General features: G+C 35.9%; 2 protein-coding genes and 1 pseudogene across 2 annotated transcripts in view; 1 reads left to right on the forward strand and 2 right to left on the reverse strand.

Annotated features, from left to right (window-relative positions):
* The window catches only part of TEX9 (testis expressed 9), a 74,151-nt gene extending 58,959 nt beyond the window's left edge, over positions 1–15,192 (forward strand). Inside the window, exons 11-13 of the mRNA XM_028100385.2 lie at positions 3,116–3,250; positions 3,545–3,656; positions 11,263–15,192. Of these exons, the coding sequence (XP_027956186.1) occupies positions 3,116–3,250; positions 3,545–3,622 (213 nt within the window). The 3' untranslated portion in view covers positions 3,623–3,656; positions 11,263–15,192. The remainder of the gene's footprint in view (positions 1–3,115; positions 3,251–3,544; positions 3,657–11,262) is intronic.
* Positions 99–544, reverse strand: LOC114206293 (cilia- and flagella-associated protein 276 pseudogene; annotated as a pseudogene).
* Positions 4,398–25,466, reverse strand: part of MNS1 (meiosis specific nuclear structural 1) — a 41,227-nt gene continuing 20,158 nt past the window's right edge. Inside the window, exons 5-11 of the mRNA XM_028100384.2 lie at positions 21,612–21,714; positions 18,965–19,194; positions 17,964–18,180; positions 17,757–17,864; positions 12,000–12,257; positions 5,803–5,928; positions 4,398–4,490 (exon numbers count right to left, since the gene is read on the reverse strand). Of these exons, the coding sequence (XP_027956185.2) occupies positions 4,398–4,490; positions 5,803–5,928; positions 12,000–12,257; positions 17,757–17,864; positions 17,964–18,180; positions 18,965–19,194; positions 21,612–21,714 (1,135 nt within the window). The remainder of the gene's footprint in view (positions 4,491–5,802; positions 5,929–11,999; positions 12,258–17,756; positions 17,865–17,963; positions 18,181–18,964; positions 19,195–21,611; positions 21,715–25,466) is intronic.

Genomic DNA, 25,466 nt, shown 5'->3' on the forward strand with positions numbered 1-25,466 from the left:
TTAATTTAGTCCAGGGACCTGTCAACATTCGGTAGAGAAGAAGCCACCATCATTCTTTTGGGAGTAGCCTCCAATGGTGGCTGCAGTGTGAGGGGACACTATGGATCCCTGGATGCTGTGGATAGACTCCTTCTTAGGGTTGATCCAGTGTCTGATGTTAGCTCGGGAAGTGATGGAAGGTGGCGGAGGAGGGGGTAAAAGTTCTCCAGGGAATTGGGTCTTGATGATTCCATGGGTATCCTGGGTGGTCTCCTGGTGTAAGAGTATCTCACTTTTGTTCTTGAATGTCCCTGTGTGGTGGTTGTACAAGGCTGCTAAGCGGAAATCCAGGTCATCCTTTTGTATCTCAGGATCAAAAAAATAAATATCCCGCCTCATGGAGGTGATTGTGGGAGCTGAGCTGAGCCAACTCCAGGGTTCCTGTTGGCTGAGCAAGGTGAGCTGGGTTCTTATATGGCAGTTTCTTGGAAGCCCTGAGTTTTCCCAGGAAGCTATCATCGTTATCCAACATAGGGTGCTGGAAGGGGTCTCGGGTGAAAGGCATGGTAAAATATGGAGTGAGCCACTGGTGTGAGGGATGGGAAGCCCGCGCAACCGCACACAACTCTTTATTCTTTTTTAATGTAAGCATTTATAGCTATACATTTTCCCCTTAGCATTGCTTTGACTACATCCCATAAGTTTTGGTACGTTGTGTTTTCATTGTCATTTATCTGAAGATATTTTCTAATATCTTCAATTTCCCTTGTGATTTCTTTTTTGACCCATTGGTTAAGAGTATGTTGTTTAATTCCCACATATTTATGGATTTTCCAATTTTCATTCTGTTGATTTCTAGTTTCATTTCAGTGGGAACAGGAAAGACCATTTGTAGGGCTTCAATCATTTAAAATTTACTAAGACTTGTGGCCTAACATGATTTATTTTGGAGAATGTTCCATGTATAAGAAAAATGTGTACTTGGGCACACCTGGGTGGTACAGTCGGTTGAGCGCCGACTCATGATTTTAGCTCAGGTTGTAGTCTCAGCATGGTGAGATTGGGCCCCCATCGGCTCGGGCTGTACACTCAGCACAGAGTCTGCTTGAGTTTCTCTCTCCCTCTCTAATATAAATAAATAAATCTTTAGGGGAAAAAATGTGTATTTTGATTTTGTTGGGTGGAATGTACTATATGTCTTTTGGGTCCAGTTGGTCTGTTGGGTTGTTCAAGTACTGTTCTCATTGCTCTTCTTTCTGGTTGTTATATCCATAGGTGAGGTATTGAAGTCTACTATAATTGCAGAGTTTTTTTTTTTTTCTTCCACCAGTTCTGTCAGTATATTTAGGAACTGATGTTTGGTGCATATATAATTGTTATAATTCCTTGGTGAATCGAGCATTTTATTATATAATGGCTTTTGTCTCTCATAACTGTTTTGACTTAAAGTCTATTTTGTCTGATATTATAGCCACCCCTGTCCTCCTTTGGGTACCATTTGCATGCAGTATTTTTTTTCATCCTTTCAGTTTTCAATATATGTCCTTAGATCTAAAGTGAGTCTTTTGTAGACAGTATACAGTTCAATCTTATTTTTTAAATCCAATCTAGGGGAAGTTTCATTTATTTACATTTCAAGTTATTACTGATGGGGAATAACTTCCTATTACCATTTTGTATTTTCTGTCTTAAAGCTCTTTTGTCTGTCATTTAAATGTCTTAATTTCCTAGGAATCTCAGCCCTGCTTCTTCTCAGGGCCTTAGATGTTGTATTTTACTTCTCAATAAATAATCCTGATAATCTCTTGTCCCTAGGCATTCATGGTTCTGCAGACCCCCTCTAGGCCCCATGTGCAGCAGTTCTCACCACTGCTTCCAGCAGCCTCCAACCTTATATATAAACTGTGCCACCATTCCATCAGTGCTCTGAGTCAGGCAAGACAGTCCCTCAAGCATTCCCCACACAAGTCAGAACATTACCAGCAAGTTCTACTCTTCTTTCTACAAATTGAAAGTCTTCCTTCCATTATGCCAGGAGGGTAAGGGAAAAGGATGAGCATAAATGCCATGAAGTTTCCTGTCATTTTGAATGTGGCTATTTCTTGGTTAGGTGTTTGCTTGGTTGTTACTGCTGCTATACTTCTCACAACACTACACTGTATCTTCACTGTTTCCATGTGTGTTTGTTGGGGGACAAGGGCCTGAACTTCCTAATCTGCCATCTTGGTGACATCACTATGAATTATCTTTTAAAGAGATTTATTTAAAAAAGAAGTCTACTGATATTTATGTTATTATTTCTGGTACTTTTTTTATATGTGTGTATGTAGATTCAGATTTCCTTCTGGTATCATTGCCCTTTTGCAAGAAAGGCTTCCTTTAACATTTCTTTAAGATCTTCCTGTACTTAAATTCTACTAACCTGTCAAAGTTCACTGGTCCTTTTTCTGCATTGTCCAAATTGATGCAGAGCTCATTCAGATAATTTTTGCCAAGATTACAAACTCTCCCTTGTCAGGCCTGTGGCTGAATTCTCTGCTCAGCTCTTTAGACCACAGCTGTTGTCTTTCATGTGTTTCTAGGGGGTCTCACCCTGCACATGGGGTATTTAGGCGTCTGCCAAGGATTTGAGGGAATTTTGAGGGCTCCATTCTTTCTAGGATTTCTACCACCCTGGCAACCCTGTTGTCTTATTCCTCAGACCGGGAAGACTGCTACTTTTTCCTCAAGGTCTATCTCCTGTGAACCCATGAAGTAGAAAATGCTTTCAGAATCCATCTGAAATGTGGACTTCAGCTAGTATACTTCCCTTTTTTCAAGGATCATATCACCTCCAGTTTCTGCTTACTACTGATTACTCATCTATACCTTCAAGTATGTTTTTGCTACCCCTAGAAGAGTTGGTCTACTGCAAACTGCCATTACTGGAATTAGAACTGAATGATTTCTAAAATGTTTAAAATCTGTGAGATATGAACATTATTAAAAGTTATCAATGTTAAAGTTATTCAGTAATGCAAAGAATAAAATATAAAATTTTATATTTCAGTTAAAGATAGTTATTACTAATGTGACAATATTCTTTATAATTTTTTCCAATAAAGACTGATGACTATATGGGATTTTCTTTTTGCAGGATATAGCCAATGAGGAACACAAAAAAATTGAAGCATTAAAATCAGAAAACAAGAAGCTAGAAAAACAGAAAGGAGAATTAGTGATAGGGTTCAAGAAACAATTAAAATTAATTGATGTTTTAAAAAGGCAGAAGGTGAGTCTATCCTTAAAAAACAGTTAAATCATAGATATTATTTGGGCCACTCTACTAAAATAGTTATTTGTACTTTAGATATGTTTAGTATTTTGACATGCTCAGGCACAAAATTTTATCTATATTACATAATAAGATTTATATATAAAGTGTCATCCAAGCTAGAATTCGAGTATACATTCCAACAGAGCTTATTAATTTGACAGCATATTTATACATACACTTTTATCGATTTCCTGTTGTTCTGTAGTCTACTCTTAATACTAAAACAATTTTGGTTTGTTACAAATGCAGATGCATATTGAAGCTGCCAAGATGCTGTCCTTCACCGAAGAGGAATTTATGAAGGCAATTGAATGGGGAAATTCATAAATGATCTACTTTATAATTAAAGTATACAGAATTTGTATGTATAACTGTATGATCCATATACATTTTATTTTACTATAGTTTTAATGACATTTTTACTCTTTATAAGTAATGAAGATATTTGGTAATGAAATCAAAGCAACTCCAGTGAATTCCCTGTTCAGATTTAGGGGATACAAAATTGATATGTAATTATTAGAAAAGTAATATTTTGTAAAATAATAGGATTTAACTTTTGATTCTTATGACCCACTTACACTCTAATGTAAACTACTTTATGTTCTGGAGATTCAGCTCTAGTTCATAAATGATAAATTTATTTGATACAAATTCTAAGTTTTTATTGACAATAAAGCACTTTGAAATTCCTCACTCTTAACTATTCTCTTTCCTTATAGTAGAAAGAAAAAGATACTTTGGCTGGCCAAATCCCGGAAGTAAAGTTCCTAAAACACAAATACCAACGGAACTGTAGTCTGAATGGCAATGCAGAAAAAGCTCTGAGCAGCAGGAGTAGTATGGAGAAGTTAGTCTCCTGGGTTTGGCCTCTAATGTATTTATATTTATATAGACTGTCCTGATGTGGTGTAGAACTCAGATCTTCAAATTATCATCAGTACAAGAACGAGTTTAACTAAAAACAATTTTGTAGCTTAATTTTTTATCAGAAAAATATGAATTAGAGACACTTTAGAAAATCTAAATAGATTAGTAAAACAAAAGTTACAGTGACATCTAGTGGTAAAAACAATCCAGGTTTTACCAAATCTTGATGGTGTCACTTAGCTTCACAAATTTCACTCCTTTTCTGATACACTTTCCTAAACTCTTCACCAAGCATATCGATATCATCCTCTTTTTTAAATACTCCCTACAAGAAAAATATTTTGTGGGTTACTTCAAATGCCAGAGTATTTCACCAAATGCTTGTAAGACTAACAAAGATATAGACTACATATTTGTGAAATTATCTCCAAGATAATGAAATTTAATAGGTTTATGAAAAATATCACTGTTCTCTAAAATTATGACTCGATAGGTATACTGAATATTCTTTGACTGATTCCCTGACTTATCTATCAGCTCCAGTATAAGAATTTGTAATAGGAATCTGGGCTCTTCTACCTTACTACTGCAGGTCACCACTGCTAGGATTGGCTGAATGAGAAAGAATTTAACAAGGTCAGGGTAAAGGCACTGGCTCTTGCCTCCTTCCATGGCTGATCAGCAAACCTTCAATCTTGCATGAAAGGCTCCAGGTTTGGAGTTATGCCATCTAAGCAAGCCCTTTGAAATTCTCCATGCTTTTATTTACTTTTCTTTTCTCTTATACAGTAAAAGGCTGTTAAATATTTACTTATATAATTTAAAGGAGCTAAAGAATAATTTAGGTCATTTGGGGCTATATCAGGTTTTTAGGCCCTCCCCATCTCCACAATTATTTACTTTTAAAAATATCTAAATCCCAAACTCTCCAGAATTTATAGTCTTTTTAAAATTAATACATCACTTCATATTAATCCTATCAACCAATTAGACTATAACATCCTGTGGACAAGCAATAATTACTCATTTCCCTTTCTCCTTCCTTAGCACTGCACTGAAAACAAAATACACACTTGATTCTTCCAAATCAATCAAATGACATTTCTATATCTGAAGGATGGAAATTTTATTTACATGCATCCAGATGTTTATATGGCTTATGAAACTCAATTGTTACTTCATTTAGAGTCAGAATGTATCTCACTTATACATGAAAATGTTATCTTTTGGAAGTACTTTTAAAAAACAGGTTACCTAGTACTTATTTATAACCTCCCATTAGAAAGCAGATCTGTCTGGGACTCGGTTCAAGCACATGTCTGTTAGCAGTGTTACCAATTACAAGATTTTCCTGTATGTCATCAGCTTTAGTGTACAAAGTATCACTACTGCTTTAGGGTACTTTAGTTTTAGACTTCCAAAATTTAAATTCAGGAAATCTAGCTCCTACTTCTAAGAATGTGCCAAGACCAACTCTCTCATTTTAAAGACAGGTGTCACTGATTGCCTAAGATCCCACTACTGCTTTTAACAGCCAGAAGTAAGTGAAACCCAGGCCCTCTGAAATCCTAATTAGCATGTATTATCCCCACTATTGGAGGTCAAGAAGATTATACCTTGAGTTAAATCTCACTTACTTTAGGGAGATATCCTAGTAACTTTGTTGCATGTTCTTTGAGAAGTTTTAGTCTTTCTTCTTCAATAATTGCATTAATACATCCTTGTCTTCTTTGCTGCAACTGCCATTCTTCCAGTTCACGTTGCTGGAAATGTAAATAAAATTTTATTGTCACAGAATACATTAATCTTTTAAGAAGTCATCAAATAAAACTATTCTCGCAGTGAATTAGATAAAATTGATGAACTATTTTTTATGCTAACTTCAGAAAATACTACATAGTATATATATAACATATTTCTATCTTTTACAGTCACTATTCCCTTGAAGTTACAAAAACAATAGTGGCTCAGTCGTTAAGAGTCTGCCTTCGGCTCACGTCAGGATCCCAGGGTCCTGAGATCGAGCCCCGCATTGGGCTCCCTGCTTGGCGGGAAGCCTGCCCTCTCCCACTCCCTCTGCATGTGTTCCTGCTCTCGCTGTGTCTGTCAAATAAATTAAAAAAATCTTTAAAAAAAAAATAGTCATGCCTGGGATTTCAGGGAGGCAAGTATATATTTTTAGGACAATATCTTCATCACCAAGGAAAAAATTTTCAAAGAAAGGATTGCCTAATTAATTCACATATTTATGTAATGTTTACCATATGCCAAGTGCTGAAGGCCGCTTACAGTATAAAACAAAAGCTGGATAAAACAGAATAGGGATATCTAAAAGGTAAATATTTCCATATATGTTAAGATTTTTAAGAGCCTGTATGAAGCACAAGAGTAGCAGCAGGAGTTCCAACAGAAGAATCAGTGTTTCTCAGGAGAGAGTTCTGAATGCTCTTATATAACCACACCAAGCTTCTGTGCCATATACTATGGAAGAGAGGACCAGCTTTAAAAAATTTTAGGGCTTAGGGGCACCTGGGTGGCTCAGTCGGTTAAGCGACTGCCTTCGGCTCAGGTCGTGATCCCGGAGTCCCGGAATCGAGTCCCGCATCGGGCTCCCTGCTCAGCAGGGAGTCTGCTTCTCCCTCTGACCCTCCCCCCTCTCATGCTCTCTGTCTCATTCTCTCTCTCAAATAAAAGCTTTAAAAAATATTTTTAAAAAAAAGTTCTAGGGCTTAAAAGAACTCTTACAGCGCTGTACCCAAATAATCCTATTGGAAAGGGAAGGGTGCTAAGGGCAGACCATTGAAGCAGTGAATTTCTACCTAGAATTAAAGTAGTATTAATGCTAAGCTTGTTTTTGCAATAACCATAGTTTCTTAGGGTCCATTTCTTCAGACCACTCCTTGTCAAAGTCTTGCAAACTAGAAAAGAGTATGTCTATTTTTCTACAATGGGAGGCAAGCTTTTACATTACCTAATAACTCTTCATAGTTACCAGATGAAGCTAAAGAAGGATGCTAGGACACATCCATATCCAATGCCACTTAAACCTGTAAGTGCTTCTCATAAGAATATTTTGTAGACTATGATATGATCGGCATTACAGAATCAGAAACAGCATTGATACAGCTAATTGAGAAAAGACACTCTCACCCATCTTGTTCCTGAATCAGCGTTATCAGCTCTTATTTATGTTATCTCTAAGATTAAATAGGGTAATAGAATCTGCCATGGAATTGTTATACCTGAATTTTTTTCTGAAACTACATTCTAAGTCTACCTTACAGTCAGGTGTGGTCAAATAGGACTTGGTTTCTGCCAATGGAATATAAGCAGAAGTATCATATGCAGATTCTGAGAATCAATCTCATATACTCACTTTGTCCCTTCTTTACCTTTTCCATCTGCCGCTTGAAACATGAAGGGTGAAGATCCAACTTAGACCATGAAGATAAAGACTATACCCTGTAGAAGCCACAGTGAAAAGCTAGGCTGAACCTGGTTCCTGAAGACTGAAAAAGCCTCCATCCAGCCCTGAATTGCCTATCTATCTTTAGACTTTTATGTGGGAGAATAAACTCCCCCTATCTACTAAGCCACTATTAATTTGGTACTCTGTACCTGTAGCCAAACCTAATCCTAACTGATCTGTTCCTTACAAAAAGGAGATGCAAGAAAGTTCTATGGTGTTTGGAGGAAAGCTCACTTGTTAGGTTTTTGTCCAATGATGTACAGTCTCTAATTTGGGTAGAATACAAGATTTCTCTTCTTAGGATGTGGTAAACACATTAAATATCCTAATAAACATTTTTATAGTAAATTAGGATAAAGAGTATGGAAAAGTCTGAATCAATTTGTCCATTTAGAACAAATTCTGCATAGCTGGTAGTAGGAAACTATTTCCTGGGGAGTTTCAGATTTTTGTCTGACTAACCATATGAATTTTTTAGAGCTAGACAGAATTGTAGATACTACTTTAGGAATATCTCTAAAGGGGCGCCTGGGTGGCTGAGTTGTTCAGCGTCTGCCTTCAGCTTGGGTCGTGGTCCCAGGGTCCTAGGATCGAGCCCTGCATGGGGCTCCCTGCTCAGCAGGAGTCTGCTTCTCCCTCTCCCACTCCCCCTGCTTGTGTTCCCTCTCTTGCTGTGTCTCTCTCTGTCAAATGAATAAAACCTTCAAAAAAAAAAAAAAAGTATCTCTAAAATCTAAAAAAACAGTTACAGCCTTATAGGATTAGAAAGGAATGGGGGATTAAAATCGTAAAAATCCACCCTTGCCCTTGGGACGTGACCCAATCTCACGGACGCTTGAAGCACACAGCTTCATACTAGGAATATTTACATTAGAGAAAATTAAGATAAATTGTTTGAAGTATCTATGCTTTAGGTAGTTTTATCTGATTTCCATTTACAGTTGTCTTGCTAACTTTTCTAGAAGCTTTCTAATTAGCTCTGTAAGCCGTGAGATGGGATGGTTCGTCACTGTTTCTACCTCTTTCTAGGCAAAGAGTATTCAAAGCCTTCTGATCAGTTTCAAAAGCCTTCTAATTTTCATCCTCCTTGACTGCTCTGCTTGACAGTGTTGTTCACCCTCACTGAATCAACAAACATTATTTTCCACATGCTAGGCAAAATGCTAGGTGTTTATAGGTTAACCCTTAAAGGTTAGAGTAAATCATGATTGGTTTATATCAAAGCTAAGGAATTGGGATTTAATGCCGCAATCCACTTAAGTTTAAGCAGGAGGAAGACATAATGAGTTTTTTTAAACCCATAGTAACTAGTGGCAGATGGACTGGAGAACAGTAGATGACCATTTCAGTAGTCCACAGGAATGGTATTAAATGTCTGAACTAAGTTATGAAGAAAAGAAACTGGATGTAAGACTTATTGCTGAGGTGAAGTCAATAGAATTTGGTGGCTGACTAAAAATTACTAGATAGGAATGAGTAAAAATCCAGGAATGATTCCAAGGTCATAGACACGGGTGACCAACTGAATATGTGGTCTTTAACCAAGACTCAGGCTACACAAATTGGAAAAGGTTTGTCTGGAATGTTCACTTTTGGAAATCTAAATTCTAAGGCACCTACAAGATTTCCAACTATGTCATTTAGACATCTGGAAGTATGGCAACAGAACTATGGCGTGAAATAAGTAAGAATAGAGGAGAGCCAAAGTATCCCAACACCTCACGGAGCAGGCAAAAGACAGAGCTGATCTCTCTTGGTTTTCTGTGATATACCATCCAGATTCTTTTGCCTTTCTAACCATCTCTTGGTCTTGTCATTGTTTTTTTCCTCCTCCTCCTCCTCCCAAATAAGAATGTTCGCCAAGACTTGATTGGCCCCCTTATTGTTTCTCATAATATATTCTTTGGAGGGATCATTTTAGCTTGAACCTCTCTCTCTGTGCTACTTAATGCCAGATATGTATTTCTAGGAAAATTTGATCTAAGCTTTGCTCCTCTGGGTCAACTGCCTTCAGGATATTTTCAATTTGCATTTCTGTTTCAAACCCACCATGATTAAAACTGAAGTAATTTTATCTTTTTGTTCCACCTCAGAACATAACAGCACTTGGTATTTGAGTTTCTCATATTTGAAACCTTAGAGTTATTTTGACTCCTTCCTCCACTCTACCCTACATGGTCCAAAAAAGTCATACCAGTCTCCTCTTCCTTTCAAAATATTAAACTCTTCCCTTTCTTGCTTCTTCCACTGCTCTGTGAACCTATTCCAGGTCCTCATCACCTCTTTCTTGAATTACTATCTTCTCCTCTTGCTAAAGACCATGTTATGATCACTAATTTCCTATTGTATCATATCTAAACTCCTTTGCCTATCATTCAAATTTCTCATTGTGGTAATTCCATATGTTGCCAACTTAGAAAAGCCTTCTGCTTTTATTCATCTTTTATGTATTTCCAAGTAAACCCACATGGTTCTACCATAAATGTACAGTTGACCCGTGAACAACACAGGTTTGAACTGCACAGGTTCCCTTACCTGTAATTTTTTTTTCAATAAATACAGTACTATAAATGTATTTTCTCTTATGATTTTCTTAAAAATGTTTTCTCTAGCTTACTTTAAGAAAGCAGGATGTAATACATATATAAAATAAGTGCTAATTGAATCTTTATGTTATCAGTAAGGCTTCTGCTCCTCAGTAGGCTATTAGTTAAGTTTTGGGGGAGTCAAAAGTTAAATGTGGATTTCTGACTGGGGGAGGGGTCAGCACCCCAAGCCCTGTGCTGTTCATGGGTCAACTGTATTGCACAATTAGTAAATTACAACTAGCAAATTCTATATATGTTTACATTGTACACTTAAGAAATGTATTCTTAGTATAATTTTATATATAATCGAGTCTTTTGGGAATCTATACCCTATTTTTTGCACTACCCTAGAAGCTACTAGAATTTACTTTTATTTATTTTGGTTCCCTCACCAACACTCAGCAGAATGCCTAGCAGGTCAGTATCTGTTGATTACAAGAATATCTCGAGATTTCTTCCTGTCCACCCATACAGAAAAAGGTCATCATTACGATAGTTAACTTATTAATCCCCACTCTGCCACTTGCTGTGAAACCTTGAGCAATATATGTATCATCTCTCTATGCTCATTTTCCACATCCTTAAAATAGGGGTAGAACAGTACCTAACTCACAGGCTGAAAGTTTAAAGTTATCACTTTGCTTGTAATGAGCTTAGAATAGCGAATGACACATGTTAAACGCTCAATAAATGTTTGTTGTTACCGCTCCCACTTCTATTAATTAAAAATAGATACATATGCCTAATCTGCACTCTTCATATTTAGAGCTGTTCATGTTTACAAACCACTTATATATTATCTTATTTGGTTCTCAAAGCTCAACGAACTAGTGAGGCAGATTATATAAGTATTATTTCAGGTTTATGAATGAAACATAAAATAGAAAAATCAATGTGTCCAAAGGCACAAACCTAGTTCCCTCTCCAACTCCGAAATCTACATTGCCAACTAAGAAATCTCCCCCTGGGGCCTCAGAATCAATACACACAAGATGGAATTATCTCCCCCCTTGAAATCTATTTCTCTTTGTTTTCGCTAGGACCTTACCCCCTCACTGAAGCTGGAGCAACAGTATTATTTAGCAGAAGCAGCAGCCATAATCCTCTCCCCACTCTGGACCTAACTGGCCACCAAGCACCATTGAGTCTATCTCCCTCGCATCTCAGATGGCACCCTTCTCCATCTGCACGGCCTTTCCCCACTTATCACAGACTTACCATGGTAATGTCCTAACTGGTCTCCCGGTCTCCGGTCTTACTCCCCTCATGTCTCCCCCCAGTACCCCTCCTCAAGTCATCTTTCCAAGGGCAGAACTTACCGTGTAGCTTACCTAATTCTTCAGTGGGTACCTCTGGATAAAGTCACTTTCCTTAAAATAGCACCCAGTGCATTCATGACCTGTGTCCTCTCTACCACACCAAGATGCCCATACCTGTGTGATTCTTATCACGTGTACTTGGCCTGTCTTTCTAATGACTGCTTTTATATATTTTCTTTAACCAAGACCATAAACTCCTAGATATCGTGGACTTAGTTGTACTTATGTTCTCAACACCAGCCAACCAGTGTGTAGCACATAGAAAGCATCAATAAATATATTCTAGATGCATTAATAAATGATTGGTCAGAAAATATCTACACCATATAATTAGTCAACAGATATCTAACAGCATCTGGCACATACAAGGGTCTCAGGTAAATGTTTAGTGGAGAAACAGATGAGCAGCTGATTGTTGGTTCAGTGACAATAACAAAAAAGACAACACTTTTTCTTACTTTGTCTGCAAGGAACTGGTTGCGACGCTCTTCAATGAGTTTTTCCACAGCCCTCCTGTGTTCTAGTTGCTTCATTCTTTGTTTCTGAGCATTCATCAGTTCTATCCGATCATCCTCAGCAAGCTTAGCTAGCATTGCCTTTCTAAAGGTCTCCTCTTCCTCTTTTGCAGCCTGGAGTACTAATTCCTTCAGGGCCATTTGTTCTATAAAATTTTGCTTCAACTCCTTTTGCTTTCTCAATTTCTCTTCTGCTTCCTCCTAAACAACAATCCATATAAAGATTAATTCTGTAACTGTTTCTTTACAGCAGATTTATAAAGAAAGGGTGAATAGAATTTGCTTGAGTGCAGTGTTACAAGATGAAATAAAACTGAAAAATTAAGCCTTTTCAGGATGACACTTTTCCCTGTCCTTTTAAGACTCGTTGGGATAAAGGACATGTTACCTCTGGATTGCCTTCTTTTATTTTTAAATTTTAATTTGTATATATTTTGGAAGGAGCTGATATAAAAACTTTTTTGCACACCTGAAGTTATTAAATCTGTGGTCTGTGAAATTTGTACCCCCTAGAATCATTCTAGAATCTTGCCTGAAACTGTGGTTCCGATCACAGGTAAATATTTTTCAGAATAAGAACCTAGAAATGACAATCACAAGTTTCTTGGGAAAATTCAAATTTACTTGGCGCAGTTAAGGTCTTTTCCTGCAAGCTTTAATTTTCCTAACATTTCATTAATAAAAAATTTCAAACATATTGGAAAAATGTTTACAATGACCACCCATCTAACACCTACATTCTATGGATAACATTTTACTACTCTGCTTTATTGTCTATCCGATTAGGACTGATGTAAATTTTAATTCCTTCTCAACTGTAACCAGCCATGCCTAATTCTAACACAATTTCCAGGAGGTAAGCCGTATCCTCAGGGCATTCAAAATATTGCCTTAACAACAGCTGTGTGGGCAGGGCTTTTATAGGTAACACAAACTATAAGGGATTTACCACAGGCCAACAGGAGGCATAGAGAACCTCCAAGAGGGCCAGGGAACCAGCTGCCATCTTGGTTACCATCTATTTTTGGTAGAGTTAACCATCATGGCTCAAATTCCATGATGGTAACTCTACCAAAACTACACCCCATGATCGGTCTTCTACGTGTGACGGCAACTTCACTTTGTCCACTTCTATCTTCACACCTTGAGGTGGAGGGATAACTTAGGAGATAACTTAGGTCCTATGAAGAATTCTAGCTAAAAGAAGAGAAATGTGGTTTCAACTTTATAGTCTTTATAATAAAGTAAGACAAAAAGGATAGGAGTGGATTTTAAGTGAGTCAATCTGGAATATCAGTTATAGTAACCTTCTCATTATCTTGAATATTCAACCTCTTTTTCCTCACTTATCTCTATCTAATTGGTTCAAATCCCACCTCCAGAAAGCCTTTTCCAATCACTCTAATTCCTACATATCTGTCTTTTGGACCTTTGATACCATTTAATTTTCCCAACATTTAATTTTATTTCATATGCCCATGCCTTATCTCCTCAGGAAGAATAAATTCCTACAGGGGATATTTTTTTATTATTTTATATATCATATCTATTATTTTACTTTGGGATGCTGGCCACAGTGTTTTTATGATATTATATTTTGTGTTCATCTGCCATGTAAGCTATACAAGTCAGAGGGCTCAGTGAAGGCAGATACGGTCTCAGCTTAGAATTCCTCCAGAGCTTAGCACAGTACCTTGCACACAGAAAACACACACTGAACCAAATGAACTGTGCACATCTCCTGGCATCCATCTCCCATACAAATTTTAGTCTGATGCAATCAGTGGTAAAGACATCTGGCTAAAACTCAGGGAAGTGTTAGCAAAACAAAACACAATTCATTATTTTTTTTTTCTACTAGAAAAATATTCCTGAACTCTTTGATCTGTCTGGATCGGGATTTTATATATATATGTAATATGGACTACATAATTTTACAACCCATATTATGGTTTAAGAAATAGCTATTCACTGAAGGTTTGAAATAATTTGCTATAAAACTAACTCTGATCTGTAAACTTTTAGAGGTATCTTGGTCTGGGTTCTCCTCTGAAAGCAGAGCCTTAGACAAATATTTGTGTATACATATTTCATGAGAGAAGAAGATCTCAGGAAGCAGCAGCGAGGGACAAGCAGACAGAAATAGGGAAGGAAGAAAAGTCAACACATGGGGGCATCACTGACCTGGTTACTGTGTGGGCAGCTGTGGCTTAATCCTGCCAGGACCTTGTGAGGAATGTGTGGAGCACCTTTCAAGTCTGTCCCAAAGGTTGACAGGAAGCAGCATTCAGCCCTTAATTTCTGTCCCCTATTGGCTGAGGGATGCCCCTGAGGGTGTTAACTCCCACCAGCCCCCACCACCACACTTGAGGAAACTGTCAGCAGAGTCAGTGTAAGCCCCCACAAGTGTTCTCCACAGCTGTCACTGAAACCAAACGTGGGGCTAAGAGGGTATGAGGCAGGCCAAGAAAAGCTTTTCATAGAGGATATATCCTTGTTGATCTTATTTTGTCTGCTTTTTCCACATTTTTTGAAATCACTATATTTTTAATGCAGAAGATTGTGCCATGAATATTTTCCCCATTTTAGGAGTATACAGTTGAATGACCCTTTCACTATTTGTTTAAAAAGATTTATTTATTTTAGAGAGAGTGGAGGGGGGAGGGCAGAGAGAGAGGGAGAGAGAATCTTGAGCAGACTCCACACTATGCATGAAGCCCAATGTGGGGCTCCATCCCACGATCTCACAACCCTGAGATCACGACATGAGCTGAAACCAAGAGTCGCGCCCCACCTTTCACTATTTTCTAATCTTTTTCCTTTATAGACCCTTTAGTCCTTCTCGTTTTGGTTTTGCTTTTCTCTTTTAGTATGTTTTTCCAGAGTATAAGCTTTGCCCCCCAATACTAAGTAATTGGATTAATTAATGCTAATGTGTTTTCCTGGCTTTTAGGAAATTTCCTCTTGAATCTTTATGATTTCCTTCCATATTCTTGCCTCATATTTGAATTTGTATTGTTTATCTAAGTTACTGAGTTGGCTGCCTAGATAAGTTTTACCAATGTTTCTTGTTTAATAATTGCCTCAGAGATCAGTTTTATAAATCTGATAAGATTTTGATATGTAGTAATCTCATCCTCTTAATTACCTGCAGATTTCCTCTTCAACCAATAATTGAAAAGAGTATTTTTAGATTTTCAGTTAAAAGATGAAAATATAGTGGTGTTAAACACAATTTCCCCTTGTGTTATTCTAGTAAATTTTCCTTGGAGATTTAATAGCTTTTAAAGTTATATACTTCAATGCAATGTTTCATAGAAAATTAAATGTTTACTCTGTAAAACCTTCATTATCAATTATACCTTTCATCTGTGATATCTGGGATTCATTTGATGTTCTCCTTATGTGATGATGACCTTGCCTGTCTGCTTCATTTGTTCATATATACCTGTTATGCCTTCATCCATCATTTTATTCTTAACTGTTTTGGGTAATTTGATATTAGATATATATAAATTGATTACATTAAGTTGTTCTTAAAAAGAAATGTACATATTTTACATTCTTATATGCAGTTAATCATTAAGAATATACATGCAATTGGCTTTGATATCAATACTATGGTATCTATTTCCTCCTGATAAAACAGTATATCTAAAATCTGTTTTGATACAGCTGAAAAATATTGAAAATACTAATAGCTAACAATTTACTGTATATTGGCTATTCATATATTTGTTTTATGAAATGTTTGTTGACTTCTTGTTCATGATAAAAACTGGGTTCTTTATATCCTATTATTGAGTTATACACATTCTTTCTATATTCTGAATAAAAAGTTTTTGTAAGATACATGTAGGGAATGGGTATTAAAGAAGGCACATACTGCATGGAGCACTGGGTGTTATACGCAAACAATGAATCGTGGAACACTACATCGAAAACTAATGATGTAATGTATGGTGATTAACATAATAAAAAAACTAATGATGTATGGTGATTAACATAACATAATAAAATTTAAAAAAAAAAGATACATGTAGGGAATACTGTTTCCCAGACTGTAGCTTACATTTACATTTTCCTAAGTGTTAGGAAGTTATTAGTTTTGATGAAACCCAATTTCTAACTTTTTCCTTTATGGGTCATGCCTTTTTTAGCCTACTAAAAAATCTTCACCCTTCTCAAGGTCATAAAGTCTTTCTGCTGTTTTCTTCTAGAAATTTTGTAGTTTCAGTTTTTTTGTCTCATTCATTTAATTTTTGTATATAATAAGACAGAAATAATAAGCTGGAGGGCAGGGGAAATAGGAAGAGGTTGGTAAAAGGGTACAAAGTTCAGCTATAAGATGAGTAAGGTCTGAGGATCTAATGTAAAACATAGTGACTATAGTTAATAATACTGTATTGTATAACTGAAATTTGCTAAGAGTAGAACTTAAATGCTCTCATCAAAAAGATAAATATGTGAGGTGATAGAAGATGTTAATTAACTAGATGGAGAGAATCATTTCCCAATGTAAACATAAATCACCATAATGTATACTTTAAATATCTTACAATTTTATATGTCAATTATACTTCAAGAAAGCTGATATTAAAAGTCGGTGAACTAGAAAAACCAAAAGCAGATCACACATATAAATGTAAAAGTAAAAAGGTTTTAGAAAAAAAATTCTTCAGGATTTAGGCAAAAACTTCCTAGAACTGATGTCAAATTATAATCTATAAAAATTAAAATTGGTAAACTGGACCTCACAGAAACTGAAAACATTTGCTTGGAGAAAGACCCTGTTAAGAAGATGAAAAGACGAGCTACAGACTAAGAGAAAATATATGTAAACCTACACACCTGACAAAGGACTAGCATCTAGAATAAAGAACTCTCAAAACTCCACAATAAATGAATAAGCAACCCAATTAGAAAACTGGCAAGTCATCCTGACTTGAGGTCAGGATATGGTATTATTCAACACTATATTCTGTGGTTTTCTACTTATTCTATATACTAATGAGAAGGAATATTGAAATCCTCAACTATAATTACAGATTTGTTTCTTTCTCTTTTCAGTTTTATTTCATCCATTTTGAAGCTTTATTTAGGTTCATCCACCTTTAGGGCTGTTATATCCTCTAGATGAATCTACCCTTATTAGCATCATGATTTCCACCCTAACTTGCTTTTGATTAGTGTTTAGTATATCTCTCTCCAGCCTTTTGTTTTTAAACTATATGTCTTCCTTTAAATTGTGTTTCTTATAGATAAAACAGTTGAATCACGCCTTTTATGCTGTTAACTGCTGCCTAGGTCTAGCTTTTTTTATCCAGCCTGAAAATTTTTCTTCTAATTTTAGTGGGTTTTTGTTTTGTTTTGTTTTAAAAGCTTTTATTTACTTAGAGAGAGAGAGGGAGAGAGAGCACAAGCAGGGGGAGGGGCAGAAGGAAGGGGAGACGCAGGCTCTCCACTGAGCAGGGAACCCGATGTGGGGCTCAATCCCAGGACCCCGGGATCATGACCTGAGCCAAAGGCAGATGCTTAACCGACTGAGCCACCCAGGCACTCCTAATTTTAGTGTTTATACTATTTATACATAATGTAATTACCAATATGGTGGGGTTTAGATCTACCGTTTTTCTACTGCTTCATCTCAAAATGATATTCTTCTCTATGTTAATCATTCTTTCCATTTCCAAAACTTACTTTTAGTTTCATCTTATGTATTTCAGCTTGTTCTTCCTGGTATAATTCTTGTCGCACTTGTTCCAAATCTTCACGTTGCCGCAGCATTTCTTCCAATTTCTGAGTCAGCTATTAAATTTTTAAAGAAACACACAAACATTAATCGGAAACAAATTCTATAACAAGTATTTCAGAATTTCTCTAGTGTTAAAGTGGTTATTTTAATACCATGTTCTGAAGCTGTAGCTTTCTTTCCTCATTTTCTTGAACTTTTGTCATCCGATCTTCTTCTCTTTGTTGCTGCATGTTGGTGAATTCGATGATTTTTCTGTTTTCTTCTTCCATCTCCTCACGTTTCTTCTTTCTCCAGAGAGCCTGCTCTTTCTGAAACTCTTCTATATACCTTCGAGTTACATTCATTTTTTCTAACTTTTGTTGTCTTTCCCTAAAAAGCAATAGTGAGTGCCGTTTTATAGTAACAGAAATAATATTGAAAAATGTGTCATTTCCTTCAGTTGATAATAATGTGGGCAAAAATAGCTTTTATTATTTATTTATTTGAGAGAGAGAGAGGGAGGGAGCACAAGGCGGGGAGGGACAGGGGAGAAGGAGAATCTCGAGCAGACTCCCCACTGAGCGTGGAGCCTGACATGGGGCTCAGTCTCACGACCCTGAGATCATGACCTGAGCCAAAATCAGGAGTCGGATGCTCAACTGACAGAGCCACCCAGGCGCCCCACAGCTTTTCTACTTACAGTTTATTCATTCATTAACACCACAAACATTTTGAGGATCCACTATGTGCCACTAAATATAACGACAGGTATGAATATTCTGAGTAAAATACTACTTATACCTCTCCTCTAAACTGTTAAAGAAGTTTTATGCATCTCATTTCAGAAAGGCCAACAACCTGTTTACACAAGCCTAGCAGCACTCTCCACTTCAGCTGTCTGGCAAAGAAATGATCAGAATACAAGTCCTCTGGCACGATATGGGCATATTTAACAAAACAAAGGTTTAATCATTCTGTTACTTAATAAGCATTTGTTATCAGGTAATTATGCTTACAAAGATAAACAGGAGTTGATCTCAGTTTATATGACTGTAACATTTATTGAGGACTTACTATGTACTAGGCACTGTTCAGTTGCTTTACGTCTTCAAACAAGCTTAAGATAAATCGAATCTCAATGTTTAGGCATGTAAAGAAGCTGGGATAAACTTACAATTGATCTTCTTCATAGATTTTCCTAACAATTTCATCAATCATGAGTTTCTCTTTTAGTAACTGCTCATACGCTTCCTGCTTTTTCTTTTCTTGTTCTTCAAGTTGTTTCTCTAAATCAAGGTAATACTGTGCTTTTACTTTATTCCGTTTGTCTTCTGCAGCACTTTCTTCCTTAATTGCTCTCTCGTGTTCTTCCATCATGGTTTTAGCTATTTCAGCATCACGTTTCTGTTATTAAAACAAAATTCATCTTTCTGTTTTCAAATGTGAGCACAGTATAATAGAATATTTCTATTAATATGTAATGGAATATCATACAGCCTACTGCATAAAATATTTTCATCTGTCAAGATAAAAAGCTAAGGAAAGGTACTGTCACCTGAAGGGTTTGAATGATGAGTCCAAACCCTAAAGAGGCTTTCCCATTCCTTCAAGTAGGTCTCAAGGAAATACAGGATAAAGATAACTGATAACTCCACATTTGAAAAACAGCAAATAAAATTAGAAGTACTTTATTAATACTATGTTTAAAAAGCAGCAGTCCTCTTTTTCTTTTATTTAAAAGTTGATATAGGCAATTCTTAGCTCCACTGTGTATCAGCTGCCATTTACAGCAAGGATGGTACTCTTTTTCAGATAGGTCTACTATTAAACAGCTCTGAGCAACTCTTATGTCTCTCCCAGCCTAAACTTTTTCTTGCCACTGGCCTTTGAAGTCTGTCATTTCTCATTTATTAAATGCCCTTTATAATCACTTCAACTTAAAAGAGTCATATATACCACCATGTCTGTTTTCTGTGGCTTTTAATTCACTCATTCAAGACCATTTCCTCTGAGTTAGAGACAATCTTGCTTCTTAACTAGGTTAAACCCCTTATTTGTTTTGAGCATTTTGAAATCATTAACCAAATAAGTTGTAAATTAAATATATTGAGGCAATTTTTATTACCTTTTACCATTATGATCACAATTCAAACACTAGAATGGTTAATAGCATCAGACAAGAAGAAACAGATTAAAATATGAATGCTGAATGCCATTCCTGATCTAATTGAAGCCTTTACCACATACACTATTAATATGACTTGACCAAAACACTTTTCTCTGCTTCTATTTTCTTATCACATGCTGTACTAGGTTCTTTAAAAAAAATGTGAAATGATAAAAACATTTATGTACACATTGCTGTACACATAGAAATACAATATTCTCATTTCACAGATAAGGCTAAAGCTCAGAAAGACAGAACCCAAACTGGCACCTAGATATCTCGACACCTAGTCAAGAGCTAGGACTATTTCAGTTTAACTTTTATGGACCAATTTTATTTAGAAAATAGTGGCAATTCTTTAAGGAGTCAGATTAAAATGTACAATTGCTTTGAGAAACCTCAAGTATCAGGGTAAAACTGCAAGCTACTAGCCAAAGAGTACATTGTTTATGTTCTACTTTATTTTTGCAAGCTTAGAAAAGAACTACATGGCTTAGGAAATGAAGTCTCCTCATTCTGTCCTACAACCCGTCTCACCAAAGGCAATCCCAGTCAGTAGTTTTCCTATACTAACACACACGCATACACAGATCACTAGGGCCAGCATCTCATCATATTAGATGCCTCTATCACACTGCACTGGTTAAGTATTTTGATATTATTCCTCTAATTGTATGTGTGTGTGAACATGTGTGTGTGTTGATATCTACACATAGGTTGATATACACATACAGGTTTAAAAAATAAAAATGGTCCGTGATACGTATTACTCTCCAACTTGATTTTTCTGCAGCTTGCTTTTTTCTTTTTAACCTATAATATATTCAGACCAACTTTAAAAGCCAGAACATTTACCTCTACCTCTTCCCTTTAATAGCTGTATGACAGACATCTTTGAAAGGGATCTAGGAAAGAGGAAACTCTACCACCAAAATGCTCTACATAATAATAGAGAAACAAGAGAAAAGAACTTACAAGACCATGTAATATTGCAGTCAGACCTTTTCATCTACATCTAGCCTTTCCATGGGACCATGAGGGCTCACGTGATGGTATGATGGTTTAAAGTGTTAACTCAATAAACCCAATTCTACATTTACTGTATAACACCACTGGTAAATGTGTCTGAAACTCCTTTGCCCAAGAATAACTCTTGCCCTGAACTTGGCAGTTATGTCAGGAGTTAGAAAAGGGGATAAAAATAGAAACAGGAGAAGAAGAGGTAGCTACTTAAAACACAGGCAAGTTTCCTGCCTAAAATTATAAAATATTTTAATTTTTAAAACATTTAACAACTACAAAATTTAATAACATTCTCAAATATTATTGATCACACTAACTACTTATACTGTATTGATTTGTCAAAGAATAATCAGTAAGAGACCACAAGGAATGCTTAGACTTACTGAGAATAGCTATTCATTCTAAACAGGAACCTCATTCTCTGTGCCTCCGAAAGGCTCTAATATTAAATTACTATTAAATAATCTATGAGTTCCTGTGCCTTAAGGATCTTAAAAGTATAAAAGTATTTAAGAAACCTAGCAGTGTAAATTCTTTATAGTATGTGACAATTTTCACAAAATTGGTCTATTTTTGGTTTTCTAAATGAAGCTAAGAATATAGAAAACATAATGACCAGAAACATGATTACCATTTGCTCGTATTTAATGGCATCCTTCTCTGCAATCTGAGCTGCCCTTTCTTTATTCATGTAAGCTGCTTTTAATTTCTTCTCCAATTCCCTGAGCTCAATACTGTTTAAAAAAAAAAAGACAGAAATTTATGATTGAGGACCATATTTCTTACTATTTTAAAGGTCTATATCTAAAATTTAAAAGAACTTTTTCCTAAATGTAAAAGATATTTTTTTTGGTTTTTTTTTTTATTATGTTATGTTAATCACCATACATTACACATCAGTAGTTTTTGATGTAGTGTTCCATGATTAATTGTTTGTGCATAACACCCAGTGCTCCATTCAATACGTGCCCTCCTTAATACCCATCACTGGGCTAACCCATCCCCCCACCCCCCTCCGCTCTAGAACCCTCACTTTGTTTCTCAGAGTCCATAGTCTCTCATGGTTCGTCTCCCCCTCCGATTTCCCCCCTTCATTCTTCCCTTCCTGCTATCTTTTTTTTTTTTTTTAACATATAATGTATTATTTGTTTCAGAGGTACAGGTCTGTGATATTATTAAATACCTTGAAAACAATATCTTTTCCTCCCTTCACACAAAGAAAAATCAGAATGCATATGAAATGAGGCATAATTAATTTTCCACAAAACAACCCTTTTATTTCCAATAATCATCACTAAAAACATTTTTGCCAGAGTATGACTCAGAGAGAAGATGGTTTATCAATATTGGTTAAAACTTCTGTCCAGCTACCAATGCTATCGAGCTAAAAGAACTGGAGTGGAGTGGTTTAAAGCGAGTTGCTTAAATTTTATACCTCGGTTTTGTGATCTGTAGAAGGGTTAGCTATGGGAATTAGTTAATGCATATAAAAAGCTTAGAAAAGCACCTGTTACATAGTAAACACTATAAATGGTAACTATTTTTTGATGATGATGATGAAGAGGAATGACCATGGGCAAGTTTGCTTCACTTTTCTGGGCTTGTTTGCTTATCTGTTAAAAATGAGGATTGCCCTCAGATAATCTCTAAACTGCTTTTGAATCTATCCCTTCCCTAGCTACAGTGGAAAACAAAACACCGTATACAACTTTGCATTTTAATGTGCCAGAATTCTGAATATGAGAATTCTGAGTTGGAAGGGTCCTTAGATGTTACTTGGATGCACAAATTCTTTTTTTTTTTTTAAGGTTTATTATTTATTTTAGAGAGAGAGAGAGTGGCTGGGGGGAGTAGAGGGAGTCTGAAGCAGACTCTGCACTGAGCCTGGAGCCCAATGCAGGGCTTGAGCTCACAACCCTGAGATAACAGGGTTGAGCTGAGCTGAGTCGAATGCTTAACCAACTGCGCCACCCAGGTGCCCCGAACACATCTTAATTCTTACTAGAAGAGGCACTCACCTAATTATAAACAACTTACAAGTACCCTATACCTCCAAAGAGACAGTCATCATGGGTAAGAGGAGAGCTATTCTTGGTGTTGTGATGTGTCCTTCTTGCCCTTCCTGTTGTAGATGTAAATGTATATATATATATGACACAAGATTGCTTTCTTTCATAAAAATAATAAATGAGGATTAAGTTTCTAGGTTAGTCTATATATTTTACTCTGATAGGCTGCGATATATTTACAAGGGTTTTTGTTAGAGTTAGGTATTAATATTTGTAAACCAATGTACGAACCCAATCACAATATATATTACCTCTCCAAAACAAAGTGCATCAAATTCCAAATAACTAACATGCAAATAAACGACCTTCATTTGAAGGACAAGTACACCCATTTCTATTGGTTATATACCTAGGAGTGAAATTTCTGAGTCACAGGTAGGCTGTGTTCAAATGTAGAAGAAAATACCACCTTTCCAATGCTTTGCACAGCTTTGCACTCAGAGTGCTTACACCGCTACACATCCCAGCAGCACTCTGTAGTCTTGTCATTCTTTTTCAATTTAACCACTCTTGTGGTGTGTAATATATCATTGGGGTTTTAATTTGTTTCCCTATTATTAGAATGAAACTGAGACCTTTTCATATGTTTGAGTCATTTCTACATCTTCTGTGAAGTTTTTGTTCAATATTTTTTTGCCCATCTTTAGACTAAATTGTCTACTTCTTATTGTTGCATAAAAGTTCTTTATATTTTCTTGATACAAGTCTTTTGTTGCTTATATGCATTGGAAATATTTCATTCCAGTCTGTACTCACTCTCACCGTGGTTTCTTTAGATAAAGAGAAGTATTCTAATTCACCAATCTTTTTCTTCATTGTCAATGACTTCTGTGTCATGTTTTAAGAAAGGTTGCCTACTGCACAGACATAAAGGTATTTTCTTTTATTAGTCTCTCAAAACTTCGTTTCACCATTGACTTTTAGACTATAGTCATTCAAGAATTGATTTCTGTGTGTAGTGTGAGGTGAAAATCAAGTTCATTTTTATACATATGGCTATTGAATTGATCCAGTACCATTTTATAAAACTGTCCATTTCTGAATGCTCTGCAGCACCAGGCCAGTGACAGTGCCCTGCAGTGTCATGAAGTTGAAGTGTGCATCTATGCATGGATCTGTTTTTGAATATATCCATCCTTCCTCAACTGGGGTTCCATAAGAGAATTAAGCCGCACAGAAGACTGAGTAACTATATTTTAATCTTCTCATAGTATATAGTTGGTATTGTTCTAGATCGATAGGAGGTTAGTTAACTCACTACAGATAACAGATGCCTTAGGCCATTAGGGTTTAAATTTTCTGGGTGAGAAGATCTGCTCCATTCTATTCCAATGACCCATTTGTTTATTCTGTGCTAAAACCACACTATCATAATTATTGTAGCTCTATAATAATTTTTCATCTCCTAGAGAGTAAGTCTCCAATTTTGGTCTTCTTAAAGATCATCTTAGCCATTCTTGGTACTTTGCATTTCCATATACATTTTAGAATCAGCTTGTCAAGTGTCACAATAAACAATAATGGCTGAGATTCTGATTAGGATTATACTGAATTTATAAATCAGTTGGGAGAGTACTGACATGTTCACAATACTGAGTCTTCAATAAACATGGTATATCCTTCCAATTATTTGTCTTTAAAAACTATTAATAATGGTTTGTTTTTGTTTTCTTTCAGTGTCGAGGTTTTATACCTCTTTCATTAGGTATTTATTTTTTATGCTCTTGTACAAATTATTTTAAAAATTTCATTCTCTAATTGTTGCTAATTTACAGAAATACAGTTAATGCATATTGACTTCACATCCAACAACACTGCTGAACTTCTAATTTATACATAGATTCTTTGGGATTTTCTACATACACAATTATATAATCTGGGAATAATTAAAGTTTTATTTCTTTACTGCCAATCCTAACACCTTTCATTTACTTTTCCTGCATTACTGCACTGGCTACTATGTCCAATACAAAGATTAGTAGAAGGTGTTATAGCAAACATCCCTGTCTTCTTAATAAAGTGTTTAACGTTTGCCATTAAGTATGATGTTACTGTAAACGCCATTTTATTCCTAATCCTTTTTTTTAATCTTAGAGTGATGTTGATTTATATCAATTGGCTTCTTCTCATATAGTTTTTTTATTATGTTCTGTTAATGTGATGCATTACATTTATTGATTTTCTAGTTAAACCAACTTTGTATTCCTAGGATAAGTTAAATTTAGTCAGATGTAATATCTTTCTCACATGCCACTGGATTTGATACTAATTTCAAATTATAGTAGCTAAATTCAAGAGAAACATTAGTCTATAATTTTTTTTATCTTATTTAGGTAATGATCTTATTAAAATCAACTGGGAAGTTGTTCCCTCTTTTTCCACTCTGCAAACCTATGTGAGACTGGTGTTATTATTTG

The sequence above is a fragment of the Eumetopias jubatus genome, unplaced genomic scaffold (assembly GCF_037043125.1).
Source record: "Eumetopias jubatus isolate StellerSeaLion01/CBP00866 unplaced genomic scaffold, mEumJub1_p1.0 scaffold_7, whole genome shotgun sequence".
NCBI lineage: Eukaryota > Metazoa > Chordata > Mammalia > Carnivora > Otariidae > Eumetopias > Eumetopias jubatus.